The sequence below is a fragment of the Ranitomeya variabilis genome, chromosome 4, assembly GCF_051348905.1.
Source record: "Ranitomeya variabilis isolate aRanVar5 chromosome 4, aRanVar5.hap1, whole genome shotgun sequence".
Taxonomy (NCBI): Eukaryota; Metazoa; Chordata; class Amphibia; order Anura; family Dendrobatidae; genus Ranitomeya; species Ranitomeya variabilis.
The window spans coordinates 44,647,697-44,666,359 of NC_135235.1; the positions used below are offsets into that span (position 1 = coordinate 44,647,697).

An 18,663-nucleotide genomic window follows, 5' to 3' on the forward strand; every position below is an offset into this window, starting at 1 on the left:
TTCTACAAGCTACTTTAATTGGACGCCCAGGGCGATGGATCGGGTCGCTGCTGCTGTGACCTTCCCCTTTAAGAACTGTGTCTAGCCCTGTACTGAGTATCCCACGGCCCCATGGGGCGCTCCAATTACCTTGCTATTTAGCTGGCTCTGTCTCTGATTAGTGTCAGTAGTACCTTGGTGTGTGCTTGCTCTATTCTCTGTGTTCAAATATTTGATCTTTGTTGTCCAACTTTGGACCTTGACTTTGACCATCCATTTGCCTTTCCCTTTTCTCTAGATCCCCTTCCTTCCCAGAATTCTGACCTCAGACTTTGACCTGACTACACCTTTGCCTTGTCCCTTTGTATACATGACGAGCCCTCTTGGTATCTGACCTTGGACCTTTTGACTACCCAAGCCTCATGCTTTGTCCGTGAGTACACAATTACCATGTCTATAACTTACAAAATTAAAAAAAATTGTACAGTTTTAATGAAACTCCACTTATTACTTTACATGTTGATAAAATCAAAACATCTGCATGAACAACATGACAAACACATGATGGGTAAGCCAGGCTCATAAAAAATAACACAGAAACAAAAAGGAAGACACTTATGCAGCATCAAGAAAATGTATAAAGCCAATGGTAAGTTAAAGGGCAAAGAGATTGATTAAAAAATATGATGTCTGCCACTAAATCCTTACTCTATAAGCAATAAGATAAAGTGATAAATAACAACCGAGCAACAACATGCTAGACAATATCGAATAGTGTAGAAGGGTTTACCCACCAACACGCACTTGATGCACCACCTCCCCGTAAAGTTGAAAACTTTGGAAAGTTCCACTAAATAATTATGCTCATAACTATTTTTCAATCTGCATAGCTCCTCTAAGTTTATAAACTGCTGCCTTTAGTTTCCATTCTCATAGTAACAACGGTCACTTAAAATTATACTGAATATATTTATTAACATGGCCAAAAAAATTGCACAGAACACCTTTCAAACAGAATGCTACAAACAGGTACAAAAATTAAAATGTAAAAATGTTATCGGGGAACATTTATCCTGGCAAATATGCCCCTTTTCGGAATAAAAAAAAGTTGTAAATTATGATGCATGTCACATGTACACAGTAACATGCAATTTTTTAATATTTCACCCTAGCTTATACCACTTTTCTAATAAGTTAGTGGGTCTTTGTGGAAAGAAAAGGCCGAACAAATCTACTGCAATTTACAGCGGAAAGTAGTTTAAATTCTAGTCCACATCTAGATTTGATTTTCTGGTGCACATACGACAAACAATGCCCAATATTTATTTAACGGGTGATCCAGGTTTATCACGAAAGTCTGCAGTCATGCTATGTGACTCACAAACACAGCACACACTGTTAGGAGTCGAGCTTCCTCCACTGCACAGGGGGAATCTCGATCCGTGTCTGCTGCGGTCTCCCATTCTCCATTGGCTGCAGTGGAGCCTGCTCAGCGGAGACGTCGGTCCCAGCGTCTCACTGAGTCTGATTCTGTGCAAAGGGTTATTGCTGCCTCTCCAGGCTCTGCTATTGTACCCTGCACTGATCTACGCGAACAGGCTTTTCTGGGACTAAGGGTACCGTCACACAGTGAAATTTCCATCGCTGCGACGGCACGATTCGTGACGTCGCAGCGTCGTATGAATATCGCTCCAGCGTCGTAGACTGCGGTCACACTTTGCAATCACGGCGCTGGAGCGATGCCGAAGTCCCCGGGTAACCAGGGTAAACATCGGGTTGCTAAGCGCAGGGCCGCGCTTAGTAACCCGATGTTTACCCTGGTTACCAGCGTTAACGTAAAAAAAACAAACAGTACATACTTACATTCCGGTGTCTGTCCCCGGCGTTCTGCTTCTCTCCACTGTGTAAGCGCCGCATAGCCGGAAAGCAGAGCGGTGACGTCACGGCGTCACCGCTGTGCTCGCTTTCCGGATGGCAGGCGCTCACACAGTGGAGAGAAGCTGAGACGCCGGAGGACAGACACCGGAATGTAAGTATGTACTGTTTTTTTTTTTTACGTTTACGCTTGTAACCAGGGTAAACATCGGGTTACTAAGCGCGGCCCTGCGCTTAGTTACCCGATGTTTACCCTGGTTACAAGCGAACACATCGCTGGATCGCTGTCACACACAACGATCCAGCGATGTCAGCGGGTGATCAAGCGACGAAAGAAAGTTCCAAACGATGTGCTACGACGTACGATTCTCAGCAGGGTCCCTGATCGCTGCTGCGTGTCAGACACTGCGATATCGTAACGATATCGCTAGAACGTCACGAATCGTACCGTCGTAGCGATGGAAATTTCACTGTGTGACGGTACCCTTAGTCCTGCTTTGCACACACTGAGCATGCCCAGGGTAAGATCTCTCAGTGGAGATCAAGGGTCACATGTTCAGGTACTGCAGCCAAATCTATTGGTCTTTCTTGGAAGGTCCTGTAGGTACGCAGGCTCTGTAGCAGTCTCTCATTGGTCCGCTTTAGGAAGGTCTTGTATGTGCTGCAGCTATTTAAGGCTCACATGGCCGCACGGCCATGCTTTGCGCCACTGTGGTCATATGCGTGAATGTGTTCAGGGACCCGGCTGAAATAAGCCCCTAGAATGCTGGCACCTCCGTCGAGGAGTGTTGTGTGCATGTATGACCACTGACTGCTCTCTTCTGGGTAGTTAGCCTGTGTCTCTGTGAGAGTTAACAGGGCACAGAGCTTTGCTTTCTCGGCCACTCTGTGAAGCTAACAGAGCTGGTTAATACCGCCATATTGTGCCGCCATTCACTTAGCGGCAGGATATTTCCTGCACGGTGGATCCCGGGTTGCGAACGCACCAATCACATCAATAAATATATTCGGTGCGTTCCACAAACCCTAACACACACTGCAAGGATTCTCCATTTCTGGCGTCAAGGTTGACCATGTGATATGCATACTGCTGGGCTCATTCTGACTAGATGTGCATGGCCTTGTGCAATTCTTTTGTATTTAACGAGACTTAATATGTCTAGTTGGAATGTGGCCAGATGTATGTATATCACATACTTGCAGTCTCTTGACCATTCGGCTTCCATGCCGGAACTGGAAAATCCTCACAGCACATACTGTTTGCCATGTGAGAATTCACACTTTTGTGAAAAACCATGGCAATCACAATGAACATTTTCTCAAGATTGAAGTAAAGCGCATTGGTATTAATAAATGTCTTCCATTTAATTTGTGTAAAGCAAAGTTAAAATCACATGGGTAACAAATAGGGTTGAGCGAAACGGGTCGTTCATTTTCATAAGTCGCCGACTTTTGGCAAAGTCGGCGTCTCATGAAACCCGACCCGATCCCTGTGTGGGGTCGGCCATGCGGTACGCGATCTAGGCGTGAAAGTCACGTTTCGTATGACGCGTTTAGCGCCATTTTTGCAGCCAATGAAGGAGCGGTAGAGTGCTGACATAGGTGTTAGGGGGCGTACACAACAACAGGCATTTTTTTTTCGCGTGCATTACAGCGATGTGCAAAGTGTAAAATGAGCGTTCTGGGAGCGATGTGGAAAATCAGCGTTTAGGGGGAGAGAGAGAGAGAGAGAGAGAGACAGAGAGAGAGAGAGATTTAAAAAATAATATTAAAAAAATTTCTTCATTGGGTTTCGTGTTTCGGCCGAAACCCGACTTTTCACGGCGGTCGGCCGATTACACTCGACTCGACTTTTAAGACAGTCGGGTTTCACAAAACCCAACTCGACCCTAAAAAACTAAAGGTCGCTCAACCCTAGTAATAAATGAACAAATTATATTTTATGCCACCCCAGACTTGAGCCAAATTTGCCCTATAAATCCAAATTTGAAAATAAACAAAAATGTATCCATAAAAGCATAAATTTAGGAAAACATTTGTTCTTTGGAGCTTACCATGGTGATCCAGGCACTGGTGTTGATGCCACAGGCTTGTTGACTTTTGCCACACAATCTTCTTCACCTGATATCTTCAAAACATTGTCCTTGAATCCAATATATGAAAAAGTTTAATGAACAGCATAAACCAACAAGTAAAGCCTATTATAAAATTAAAAAATGTATTATTAATTAAATTTACCATACTAAATGTATTTCATTAAATAGTTAATATGTCAAATAATGACATTGCAATCAATCTTTTTTTATTTATGTTCTAAAATAATTACTAGTGAGACGCAACATTGTCGCGTTATTAAAATATAATTGTACAAAAGAAAATCATTATTTGCCTTTGACATAAAAATATATATTTTTTTAGTTCTGAATTTACAGATGGCAAACCTTTTCATCTGTCTTGGCAGTGTTACTTTTTCTCTCTGGGTGCAAAATGAATGTGGTTGAACAAGGCGCTCGGGTTGCTTCTTTACTTTTATCTGTAAAACAGGAAAATAATTTTCAGTGAAAAAAAATGGGAAAAAAGTAGTTTGGATAGATTAATTTTCAGGTTTTGAAAATATTTCACAAAATTACTTGATTGAGATGTGGTACCCAGTGATTCAATAATCTAAGGCTTAGCTCACACAAAATACCAATTAATCATTATTGATCCCAATTTTGGCAGGATTGATCTTTTTTGTGGGAAAAAAAAGTTAGCTTAATCGATCCTTTATAGAAGTGAGCAAATCTTTTGAAAGTTATACATTTTTCAAAGGATTTCAATTCTGGCACTCACTGATTGAAGGAGTCTATGTTACGGATCTGCAGCACAGAACTAGGATAGAAGGGGGAAAACTGACCCTGAGACTAGGCTGATACCCTATGATGGAGTGTGCTACCCATTCCTTGCGAATAGACCCACCGACGATCCTAGGTTAATCTCAGCGAAGACCTATAGATAGGGGGAAAGAGGTCCCTGAAAGATCTAAAGACTGGGTATAAAAACATGTCACCTCCTAATAGAAAACACAGAGAAGGCTGCAGAAACCAACTGAAAACAGAAACTAAAGATAGCAGAACCAGAAGTCCCAGAACTGCACAATATCAAACACAGAAAGCAGTCTAAGCACCTAGCCAGAACTCTAGCGGATTAACACTGTTGTCCAGCAAGGAATGGGAGGCAGGTGCTGGGTAATAAAGGGTGATACAATCACCTGACCTAAGACAACCCAGCACCAGGGGAAAAAAACCAGCAGCCAGAAAACCACAACAAGATGGCGGATGGTCAAAAATCAAACAGATTCTAACAGTCTAAATCTTCCTTCACTTGCAGCATATAAATAAGACAAGGAATACAAATCAATAGCACATGTATGCCCTTTATCATTAATATGCTTTAAATAAAAGAAAAACTTTTACACATTCAGTCGGTGAGTGCCGCAATGGAATTCGCATTAGAAAGTTATCTTTTAGACTCTTCTATTATCGGTAAGTGCCACCAAAGAGAGTTATAAGTTACTAAGTTAATCTTTTGGGTTTATACTCTAGTCGCAAGGTCAAGATAGTGGATAAACAATGCTGACGTATATCAATTTTGGAATGGGTTCTTTCAAAATTCTTAATTGACAGATTCACTTAAAGTGAGCTTGTCAGCAGTATTTAGGACTCTTACCTAATGAAATGGCTATAATGGCACTTTAAAGGTGAATCAAATACAGATACTTTTTTAAAGAAATCTATTTGCTATTCTTTAATCAACGGTGGACGTTTAATACCAATGAGGTGGAAGTGCGTCAGGGCTGAATGTTACACTTGGTCTTCTTCTGTCTAGTATTATCAGCACTCCTGCTTGTCTCTGGCCTATGAATAACAGGTGGCTGCTTTTTCATGATCTGCCTTCTCTGGACAAAATCTCACGCCAGCGTGGTGATTGCCGGGAGTTTGGCGTGCTCGGTAACTTTCAAATTACGTCATTGAGCTGAGAAATCAAGCTGCGTATGACCAGTCCACCAGACAATGATGTGAGATTTTGGCCAGCGGAGTCAGATAACGAAAAAGCATCTAAAGCAGTTGAAAACAGCCTTTCTGTTTTAATAATGTAGTATTATTCCATTGTAATGTATTATGCATATACATACAGTGCTGGACTGGGATGCCAGGGGTCCACCACTGAAATTGAACCTGCTTCTATATAATAATACACTGGGCAGTTTGTTAAATTAATGAAGAGATTTCGTTTTTGTCTGTACAATCAAGTTTAATGCGCCAACTACTGCTCATACAGGGTGGTCAGGGGGCCATTCACAAACAGTGACCTATCGGAGAATTTAACTGTTCCTCTGTGGGCCAGTGCGAGGCTGTATTTATGTATAAATGGAACAATAGCTGTAAAGTCCTAATGTGGGTACAATACTTCCTCAACAAACCAGCAAAGGAGCCGCCAAGCAAAAAAAAAACAGAGTGGAATCAGCACTTCAATGGAAACAAGTGAAAAAGTGGACTTTATTCACACATATAGTGTGAAAGTCCACTTTTCACTTATTTTCATTTGAGTGACGCTCCCACTCTATTTTTTCTATCTATCTATCTCATGTTATCTATCTACCTACAGTATCTCACAAACGTGAGTACACCCCTCACATGTTTGTAAATATTTTATTACATCTTTTCATGGGACAACATTGAAGATATGACACTTTGATAAATGTGCAGTAATTAGTGTACAGCTTGTATGGAAATGTAAATTTAATGTGCCCTCTAAATAACTCAACACACAGCCATTAATGTCTAAACTGCTGGCTACAAAAGTGAGCATGCCCCTAAGTGAAAATGGCTAAATTATGCCCAAAATGTCAATATTTTGTGTGATCACCATTATTTTCCAGCACTGCCTTAACTCTCTTGTGCATGGAGTTCACTACAGCTTCATAGATTGCTACTAAAATCCTCTTCCACTCCTACACAAATGCTCAATAGGATTTAGGTCTGGATGCATGCTTGACCAATCCAGAACCTTTACGATCAGTTTCTTTAGCAAGGCAGTGGTCGTCTTGGAGTTGCTTGGGGTCATTATCATGTTGTAATACTGCCCTGTTGTCCAGTTTCTGAAAGGAGGAGATCATGCTCTGATTCACTATGTCATAGTACATGTTGCCATTAATAGTTCATTCAATGAACTGTAGCTCCCTATAGCCAGCAGCACTCATGCAAACCATGACCCTCCCACCACCAAGCTTGACTGTAAGCAAGACGCACCTGTCTTTGTACTCCTCATCTGGTTGCCACCACACACACTTGACCAATTCTTGTGCATCATCTTTGGCAGAGACTTCCTTCTGGGATGACAGCCATGCAGACCAGTTAGATACAGTGCACAGCGTATGGTCGGTGAGCTGACAGGCTGACCCCCTAATCCTTTAATCTCTTAATCAGTGTTTAACCTCTGCAACAGTGCTGGCAGCACTCATACTCGTACATCTATTTTGAAAATACAACCTCTGGATATGAAGCTGAGCATGTTCACTCAATATCTTTGGTCGACCATGGTGAGGTCAGTATTAAGTGGAACCTGTCTTGTTAAACCTCTGTATAGTCTTGGCCATCGTGCTGCATCTCAGGTTCAGGGTGTTGGCAATCTTCTTAAAGCCTAGGCCATCTTTATGTAGAGCAGCAATTCTTTTTTTCAGATCCTTAGAGGCTCAATATTGGTCTTCCTGTGACCAGTATGAGAGAGTGTGAGAGCGATAACACCAAATTTAAAAACACCTGTACCCATTCATACCCAAGACCCAAGTAACACTAATGAGTCACATGACACCAAGGAGAGAAAATGGCTAATTTGGCACAATTTGACATAGGAGTGTACTCACTTTTTGTTGCCAGTGGTTTAGACATTAATGACTGTGTGTTGAGTTATTTAAGGGGTAGCAAATTTACACTGCTATACAAGCTGTACACTGACTACTGTACATTATATCAAAGTATCATATCTTCAGTGTTGTCCCATGAAAATATGTATTAAAATATTTACAAAAATGTGAGGGGTGTACTCACTTTTGTGAGATACTGTAGGCAGGTAGATACATAGAAAAATAGATAAAATAGAGTAGAAGCATCACTCAAATGAAAATAAGTGAAAAAGTGGACTTTCTCAGTATCAGTGAGGGGTGTACTTACTTTTGTGAGATTATCTATCTACACATACATATATTTGTCTATATATATAGATAGGTAAATATACTGTACATCTATATTTATGCCTTAGGTTAAACCTTTCCCGGATCGGTACATTCCTCAACCAAGAATCTGCAAAAACCCTTGTCCATGCACTCATTATCTTCCACCTTGACTACTGCAACCTCCTGCTCTGTGGCCTCCCCTCTAACACTCTTGTACCCCTCCAATCTATTCTATACTTTGCTGTCTGACTAATCTACCTGTCCCCCTGCTATTCCCCGGCCTCTCCCCTCTGTCAATCCCTTCACTGGCTCCCCATTGCCCAGAGACTCCAGAACAAAACCCTAAGCATGACATACAAAGCCATCCACAACCTGTCCCCTCCATACATCTGTGACCTAGTCTCCTGGTACTTACCTGCACGCAACCTCCGATCCTCACAAGATCTCCTTCTCTACTCCCCTTTTATCTCGATTTCCAACAATCGCATACAAGATATCTCCCGCGCATCTCCCGTACTCTGGAACTCTCAGAATATCAGATTCTCGCCTACCATGGAAATCTTCAAAAGGAACCTGAAGACCTACCTCTTCCAACAGGCCTACAACCTGCAGTAACCACCGATCCACCAAACCGCTGCATGACCAGCTCTACCCTCACCTACTGTATCCTTCCCCATCCCTTGTAGACAGTGAGCCCTCTCGGGCAGGATCCTTTCTCCTCCTGTACCAGTGATGACTTGTATTGTTTAAGATTACTGTACTTGTTTTTTATTATGTATACCCCTCCTCACATGTAAAGCGCGTTGGAATAAATGGCGCTTTAATAACAAATAATAATAACAATCTATCTAGGTTTAGATAAATATATACAGTATAGACCAAAAGTTTGGACACGCCTTCTCATTTAACGATTTTTCTGTATTTTCATGACTATGAAAATTGTACATTCACACTGAAGGCATCAAAACTATGAATTAACACATGTGGAATTATTTACTTAACAAGAAGGTGTGAAACAACTGAAATTATGTCTTATATTCTAGGTTCTTCAAAGTAGCCACCATTTGCTTTGATGACTGCTTTGCACACTCTTGGCATTCTCTTGATGAGCTTCAAGAGGTAGTCGCCGGGAATGGCTTTCAATTCACAGGTGTGCCCTGTTAGATTTAATAAGTGGCATTTCTTACCTTATAAATGGTGTTGCGACCATCAGTTGTGTTGTGCAGATGTCTGGTGGATACACAGCTGATAGTCCTACTGAATAGACTGTTAGAATTTGTATAATGGCAAGAAAAAAGCAGCTAAGTAAAGAAAAACAAGTGGCCATCATTTCTTTAACCCTCCGTCACATACAATATTCGGACTAACGAGTTCACATACAATGTGCCTGTCAGATTTCTGAGGCTGGTGACTCGGATAAACTTATCCTCAGAAGCAGAGGTGACTCTTAGTCTTCCTTTCCTGGGGCGGTCCTCATGTGAGCCAGTTTCTTTGTAGCGCTTGATGGTTTTTGTCACTGCACTTGGGGACACTTTCAAAGCTTGCCCAATTTTTTAGACTGACTGACCTTCATTTCTTAACAGCAGCTCAGATTAGAGACCAGGTCAATGCCACACAGAGTTCTAGCAGCAGACACATCTCTACAACAACTGTTAAGAGGAAACTTTGTGCAGCAGGCCTTCATGGTAAAATAGCTGCTAGGAAACCACTGCTAAGGACAGGCAACAAGCAGAAGAGACTTATTTGGGCTGAAGAACACAAGGAATGGACATTAGACCAGTGGAAATCTGTGCTTTGGTCTGATGAGTCCAAATTTGAGATCTTTGTTTCCAACTACCGTGTCTTTGTGTGACGCAGAAAAGGTGAACGGATGGACTCTACATGCCTGGTTCCCACCGTGAAGCATGGAGGATGAGGTGTGATGGTGTGGGGGTGCTTTGCTGGTGACACTGTTGGGGATTTATTCAAAATTGAAGGCATACTGAACCAGCATGGCTACCAGAGCATCTTGCAGCGGCATGCTATTCCATCCGGTTTGCATTTAGTTGGACCATCATTTATTTTTCAACAGGACAATGACCCCAAACACACCTCCAGGCTGTGTAAGGGCTATTTGACCAAGAAGGAGAGTGATGGGGTGCTACGCCAGATGACCTGGCCTCCGCAGTTACCAGGCCTGAACCCAATCGAGATGGTTTGGAGTGAGCTGGACCACAGAGTGAAGGCAAAAGGACCAAAAAGTGCTAAGCATCTCTGGGAACTCCTTCAAGATTGTTGGAAGACCATTCCCGGTGACTACCTCTTGAAGCTCATCAAGAGAATTCCAAGAGTGTGCAAAGCAGTCATCAAAGCAAAAGGTGGCTACTTTGAAGAACCTAGAATATAAGACATAATTTTGGTTGTTTCATGCTTTTTTGTTAAGTATATAACTCCACATGTGTTAATTCATAGTTTTGATGCCTTCAGTGTGAATGTACAATTTTCATAGTCATGAAAATACAGAAAAATCTTTAAATGAGAAGGTGTGTCCAAACTTTTGGTCTGTACTGTATATATATATATATATATATATATATATACTGTATATACACACACACTTTTTTGATTCAGGGTTGATTAACATGGGAAATTGGCAAGTACAAACACAAATATATAGACTGTGGACATAGTAAAACACATGTAACTATAGAAATTATATTTTATGTACATGAAAAATATAATGCAGTGATAAGGAACTAATGTGATTTATTTTATGGTATTTCTCTTATTCTTCATATAGCAAAACATTTCTTCCTAACAATATTGGTCTTATAGAATATATTACCTGCGCAGTGAATCAAATACTTTGAAGCAGAACACCTAATTGCATTCCTCAGCCCAGGAGGAACATTACAGGCTGCTAATCATTGTACTGCAAAAATTATTAAACAAAATGACTGAAACTTTCACCTCTCTCATACATGGGGGGGGAAATTGGCCCCGGATCATAAATTTGATGATTGCAATCATTTTATTGTTAACATGCAGAATGAGCTCCATCATTCTTAAGATCCTAAATATCACAAAGAAAAATCCTGTTCCTGTAATTGGACTTAATGGATTTTTGTGACCTTTGCTTCGTTCTTATTTTCTTTTGAAAATTATAGTTCAATCAAGTTGTAATGACAAAGTTTTAGAAAGAAAATATGGAGAACCATTTACTGTAAGTCATTTACTTCAATTAACCAGCATGCCACCCCCTTAATGCTATGTGCCAGTCATCGATAGGAACGTGTGGAAATAGATGCTGTAATAATATTTATCTAAAATGACTTTAAAAGGACTTGCCATGAGAGTTTTCTTTAAAGGGAACCTGTCACCCCCCCCAGGCGTTTTTAAGTAAAAGAGCCACCTTGTGCAGCACTAATGCTGCATTCTGTCACGGTGGCTTTTTAAATTCGGGTCCCTGCAAGCGCTGCAATAATTGCTTTTATAATGTGCCCCCACATACCTCAAGTTAGACCTGGTGGCAGGTCTTTCCCCCCTAACATAGACGCCTCCCAGCTGTCACTTAGGGCCTCTGCGCGCCGGGCACCACCTCCTCTTCCTTCATTAGCGTCCCAGGCGCCTGCGCTGTAAGTTCGAAGGGCAGCTCAACTGCGCATGCCCGAAAAAAAAAAATAACAGAGCAGGTGTCGGGAACGCTAATGAAGGAAGTGCTGCACAAGGTGGCTCTTTTAGTTAAAACCGCCTGGGGGTCCCTTTAAACTGAGAAGCATAAATATATAGCATATTACGTGAGTGGCAAATTGTATAAAATTTTAGGCCTTGATCCAATAAAGCTTTTACCCCAATACTATGGCATAAAAAGCTTTGAAAGGTCGCCTAATTTTGGTGCAACTCAAAGCTGTGCTAAATTTTTGCGATTTTTAGTGTTCTCACACCATCTCTTGCCCAGCTCCCACAAAGTGGGCAGAGCTGGAATGGGATAGGGGCATGGCAACAGCCACTCATCAAATTCATGGAGAGCGATGGACTTTGCTCTACCACAAATCTTATTCTAGCAGGAACTGGAGTAAGATTTCTGGTGAGGCGCACACAGAGGTGCACGTCACTCACTCGACACTCCGATTCAAAGGTGTTGTTCATGCCAGTCTAGATGAATTGGGCTCTTAGTCTACCATGTAAACCGTATTATTTAATACTGATGTGCCCACTTTTACTTTTCTGCACATTTTATTAAGAACTCCAATTTTCTCATGATGCAAATGTAATACTTTAATGCACAATGGTAAAATAGACTCGCCCTAAAATGCAAAACTACAAGGTGGCCTAATAAAGACACATAGATATAACATAAATATTTCCTGACAGAGTATTATAATAAAGTGTTTTTAAAGCTGGTCATCTTATGCTGCTCATCAAAAATCCATATTCTCCAAAATGTGGATTTTTTTTTGTAATTCGCTTCACACAAATTCAGCAAAATGGCAGCCAACAAAACTATAGGGGACTGGCACAAAGTAAAAAAATAGAAAACTAATATTCACCTCACTGCTCAATTCTCCAGCCACATCCAATTCTCGCTCTCCCCAGTTTGGTCCTTGGCACCTCTTCTTACTGCCGCTGCTCCTAGAAACCACGGGCCTCTCCAGGATAGGTTGGGACTTTCTGACATACGCTCTAGGGGTTGATATCTGGCCACAATAGACATCTATGGCCTAGTTACAGCCAGATGTCCCAGCCTATTGTGAAGCTGCCTGGGGTTTCAGTGCCCGGCGGTAGTGGAAAAAGGCACCAAGGAGCATAAAGGGAACAATGAGCAATGGGGGTTAGTGGTGAGGTGAGTATTAATACATTTTGTTGATATCTTATGTTTGTTATTCTCTGGGGTCTGTCCAAACCTTAGAGCACAATAAGGGACATTCAATTCATGGAGAATACATTTTACATTTTCTGGAAAATTTGCAAATTAGAATTATTACACCATTATGTTGCAGCAAAGATATGTATCTTTGTACCGTGTTAGTCAGTTGATAAAAAAATATTTAGAATTGAGAGTCCTCAGTGGTTGATACCTTTTAATGGCCAACTGAAAAGATGATAACAAATTGCAAGCTTTCGAGACTACTCACACCTCTTCATCAGGAAAAGTCTAAAAGAAATTCTGAAGCATCACATATTTATACACAACACAGCACAGAGCTGTCATTATGGGAGAGTGATAAACAGTTGTGTCCATAAGTATTGGAAAGTTCCTAGATAAGGAGTAAATGTTTTGTTGTCCTCTGATTGGGGTCTGGTTCTGTTATAATGCCCCATAAGGTCTGAGTGCAAATTCCTTAATTGATGTAAAAACATAAATCCATGCAACACATTCATTTCTGCACTAAGTGTGTCAAAGGTTATCATAAATTTATACTCCGAGATTCTCCTGTCTCTCTGAGATTTGAAGTTACCTTTCAATACAAGTAATTTCAGGTCCATGGTGCTATGATCAGACATACAGAAATGTTTGGCCACGGGTAGATCTATTCTTTTTTCTTTTACTGTGTGGCGGTGAGAATTTATCCTTGTTCTCAGTTTCTGCCCTGTCTCCACAACATACAGACCCCATTATATGTAGTAAATGTCCAACTGGGGTCCGTATGTTGTGGAGACAGGGCAGAAACTGAGAACAAGGATAAATTCTCACTACCGCAGAATAAAAGAAACAAGAATGGATCTACCTGTGGACAAACATTTCTGTATGTCTGATCATAGCACCATGGACCTGAAATTACTTGTATTGAAAGGTAACTTCAAATCTCAGAGAGACAGGAGAATCTCGGAGTATAAATTTATGATAACCTTTGACACGCTTAGTGCAGAAATGAATGTGTTGCATGGATTTATGTTTTTTTTACATCAATTAAGGAATTTGCACTCAGACCTTATGGGGCATCATAACAGAACCAGACCCCAATCAGAGGACAACAAAACATTTACTCCTTATCTAGGAACTTTCCAATACTTATGGACACAACTGTTTATCACTCTCCCATAATGACAGCTCTGTGCTGTGTTGTGTATAAATATGTGATGCTTCAGAATTTATTTTAGACTTTTCCTAATGAAGAGGCCTGAGTAGTCTCGAAAGCTTGCAATTTGTTACCATCTTTTCAGCCATTAAAAGGTATCAACCACAGAGGACTCTCAATTCTAAATATTTTTACACCATTATGTGAATTTAGTCCAACCAGCTATCTGTTCCTTGATGGTGCACACAACTGAGGTGGCAACTTCAACAAATAAGCAATGTAAAGGACTGGCACTCACATTCTGTCATAACTCCTCACCATATCTATAGTTGTTCTGAAATACTTTGTAAAAAAAAACAGCAGGTTAGACTGAATAGTGGGATTACTTTCGCATTATTTTAAAGACAGAAGATAAACCCTGGATTTGGCTGCCATCAGTGGCATGTACAGTTTCCAACCTATGATATTCAGATTTACTCCCTTCTTATAGGAATAAAATGAAGAACATTTCAAACTGAGTATATCAAATGCTGTAAATATTGGCCAACGCCTCTATACCATATGAGAAAACACTGCAAATATCTGAATATTGTAGAAAAAAGTGTCAATGCCTGTCAGTATGTAAGCTTTCGAAAGGCTTCAAGAACTGTTTGTGATTTATATAAATGTGCTATGAACAAGTAATATGCTCAGTGTGAGAAATTTATTGTAGAGCATTCAAGTGATATAAACTGACAATGATCAGAGCAGGAAAGATTGCAGCTCCAAGAACTGAAAATAAAAAGAGCAGGCTATATCAGCTATACTTTCCACCATCATTTTTGGCTATTTCATCAGTTTTGCCTTTTTGTCCAAAAATAGATAGTTGTAACTGGATTTGGTGCATGGCATTACACACCTTTCCTTGGTATCCCAGGCTTCACTCCCTTCTCTTGAGTCTGCTGCCTTCTGTTGTACTCCACATTGGATTTTACAAGTTGCCAATGTGGATGAGTGACATAATCTCCCTATTAAAGGGAACCTGTCATGTAAAATAACGCAAGCCCCACTGCCTGGAGGAAATGAACTTCATTCCCCCAGTAGCATTTGTCTTTGAGTCATAGAGGTGGCGCTGACACGGTTTTAGTCCCGTTCTGTGTATAGAGAACGGAGGCTGTATCCGTGAACCCGCATTGACTGACAGCCGGGTCTAATGCTGATCCTATTGTTAGTTATGGTTACAGCTGCCGGTATCTATACACAGAGCGGTGACCGAAACAGTCCTGGAGCCACCCCCGTGACTGAAACCGGAATGTTGCTGTGTGGAATAAAGTTAATTTCCTCCCAGCAGAGGAGCTGTCAGTGCCGGTTCCTCACGGTTTCAGAATGCTATTAACCTGCAAATTAACCCGATCTCTCCAGGTTAATAACATATTTTACAAGACAGATTCCCTCTAAAGCCCATTGACACCAACCCCTGTGTCCTGTGATTGATTTTCTAGACCTTTTTGCTTTGCTTGCTTCCTTCCCTGTTGGGTTCCACATCATCCATCCTGCTGCTCTATAGATCCCTGAGTGTTCCAAGTCCTCACTTCCCACATGTTTGCTACAGCAACACCAGGGGTCCATATGCCCATCCGCTTGTAATGTATGAATAGAAATTCAAAATGATCATTCCCTACATTATTGGTTAAAATTATTGCTTAGCCCCCAGATGGATCCATGTTACCTTGGCAGTCTAGAATATCTTTGCCATTTTCTTACTGCTCACCTTCTTCATAGAGCGGAATTTGTTGCACTGTGCCTCACTAAGCGATTTATTTCCAGCACACCAGCAGTGTAATATTTGTGTGTGACCGTATGTTTTAAAGAAATCCACCTTCGGCAATTGAAGTGCTTAAAGTACAATGGGTTGATTTATTATTTATTGCACCAAAGAAACTTTGGACTTTCTTTTTTGATATCTGCTGCTCTTGGCTTTCACTTACATAGAGATATATTTTTCTTGTTTAGTTTTCCGCTCCACACACTCTCTTAACTCCATACAAGCAAGAGAAGGAAAAGCAATTGACATGACTTTCCAGGATGGTAAATATGCAGAGATCAGTGGGTATTTTCCTTTCTTGTGTAGCATTGGACTGGTTGATGCTGTGAATCTACTTATTGCAGCTGTGACAAATTGGGGGTCCCTATTACCCACAAACAACCTTAAGGTGGAACTTAACACATGGCATTCTAACAGGGCTCCCCATTTAGCATATGTCATGTCTTCTTACAGCCTTCAGCTTCCTCTTGTTATTTTTTTGCACATACTTCCAACATTAACCTGACAGGTGGCACACAACTTTATTAATGGAAGCGCATTGGATCATTTATATAAATAGCGAAGAATGCCATGGCACAAAGTGGGCCGCAAATTATTGTATATAATTATTGTATATTCAAAAAATAACAAACTCAGATAGCACTTAACCTTCCTCCAATCCAACAACTACTTTTCAAAACTCCTCTTGTCTTTTTTTTTGGCTACAAAAAAGTCACTATTTCTGCTCTGTACATCTTTTGTACATCCCTAATCTAGCTGAATGATCAGCAAAAATGTTACAAATCTGTCAGAGCTGCTTCTAGTTCTGTCAGCTCTCTCTGTTCTCCCCCTCGCTTTATTCACTGATGGAGATAGCAGAAGGCAGTACAATGTAGGGTCATATTGTGGAGAGGGGGTGTTGTAGGGTGAAAAAATAAAAAAATCTTACCGGTTACCTGTCCTGTCACCGCAGCTAGATATTTTCCTTTTGCATCTTCCTCCAAGATCTTCTCTCAACGCTGCCGATGCCACACTGTCATGACATCATGAAGAGGGTCACCAGAGATTTAGTCTTTGCCTAGGATCATGTGCATCATGATGTCATGAAGTGCTGGGAGATGTAAAGACCCGTGTCATGGCCTCAGAGCTCTAACTAGTGTCGGTAGACTGTCGCCGAGTGAAGATTGCGAGAAGAGGCACAGAGCACCAGACATACTACGGAGGTGGGAAACACCAGCAGGGTGGTGAGTGTTATTTTTTTTCACCAATTTTTTGGTGTTGGTTTGGCAGTGTGGGGGCCAGATCTGATATGTCCGCACAGGACCTGATCGGCCTCTTTCCGCGCTCGCCTTCCTGGCACTAAGGGAGTGATTCTGTCAATGCTCCAGGTACAGTTTGTCATGTAATGTTATTTAATGTGGTCTGTCCTTTTTTTTTTTCTCACTCTCAATACATTTAGGAGGCCGTAATGGCACAATGTAATAAAAAACGTAGCGTTAGGACTGCCCCATTATGAGATTGCCGTGAAGTGGCAGGGTAGCTCAAAGAATTGATCAATTATTTGCTAAATATCTCATATTTGAAATACAGTCAGAATTTATTATGTGCATGTGCACTTTGGATATTGCGTTTTGACCTTCAGCAGTGCTGGCTTCTCTTCTTTTTGCTTCTGTTTTGGTATGTGGCTGACCACCACTGTTGCCGCGCACGCTGGGTCACATGCGCCATTCTGTCTGGGTTCACTATGATTGATAGGCTGCTGTGCACACACACACAGCAGCCCTGCCCTGCCTCAGGCTCTAGTTAATTAGGCAGCTGTGCCTCAGCCAGTTTCATGCTTTAACTTTGGTGTTGGTTTGGCAGTGTGGGGGCCAGATCTGATATGTCCGCACAGGACCTGATCGGCCTCTATCCGCGCTCGCTATCCTGGCACTAAGGGAGTGATTCTGTCAATGCTCCAGGTACAGTTTGTCATGTAATGTTATTTAATGTGGTCTGTCCTTTTTTTTTTTCTCACTCTCAATACATTTAGGAGGCCGTAATGGCACAATGTAATAAAAAAACGTAGCGTTAGGACTGCCCCATTATGAGATTGCCGTGAAGTGGCAGGGTAGCTCAAAGAATTGATCAATTATTTGCTAAATATCTCATATTTGAAATACAGTCAGAATTTATTATGTGCATGTGCACTTTGGATATTGCGTTTTGACCTTCAGCAGTGCTGGCTTCTCTTCTTTTTGCTTATTTTTTTTCACCAATTTGCATCATTGTCTGTTAGGTGCCAATTTCCCGAACTTGCACAGGGGGAATCTCAAACCATGTCCTCTGTGGTCTCCCATTTTTCCCCAGCCACAGAGGAGTCTGCTCATCAGAGACATCGGTCCAAGCGTCTTGCTCAAGCTGATGCTGTGCTTCTGGTTACTGCTGCTGTCCCAGGTTCAGCTATTGTAACCAGCATTAATCAGCGGTGAACATACGCTCCAGGGACTAAGTTCTGCTTTTTGTCTACTGAGCATGCCCGTGGGATGACCTTTCATTGGAGGTCGGAAGTCACAAACTCAGGTCCTGAAGCAGCTCTGATTGGACCACTGGGAAGGTCCCGGAAGGCTGCAACTATAAAAGGTTTGCATGGCCGCTCGGCCATGCGCTAGTATAAACTAAAATCGTGTATGTGTGGATATGTGTTAGATATCTGGTGAAAGCTCCTAAATCAACCACCTCCCTAGCGTTGTTGCATGTGGTTGAGTATTTGAGCTGACTAGTGCCAGATTGTGCCATCAAGCACAAGGCACAATCATACAGTGTAAAATAAG

At 41.4% G+C, this 18,663-nt stretch overlaps 1 protein-coding gene across 1 annotated transcript in view; it reads right to left on the minus strand.

The window, feature by feature from the left end:
* TCERG1L (transcription elongation regulator 1 like) overlaps positions 1-18,663 on the minus strand; it is a 268,237-nt gene that overhangs the window by 71,309 nt on the left and 178,265 nt on the right. The window contains exons 6-7 of the mRNA XM_077258434.1: positions 4,296-4,387; positions 3,909-3,997 (exon numbers count right to left, since the gene is read on the minus strand). Coding sequence (XP_077114549.1) covers positions 3,909-3,997; positions 4,296-4,387 — 181 coding nt within the window. The remainder of the gene's footprint in view (positions 1-3,908; positions 3,998-4,295; positions 4,388-18,663) is intronic.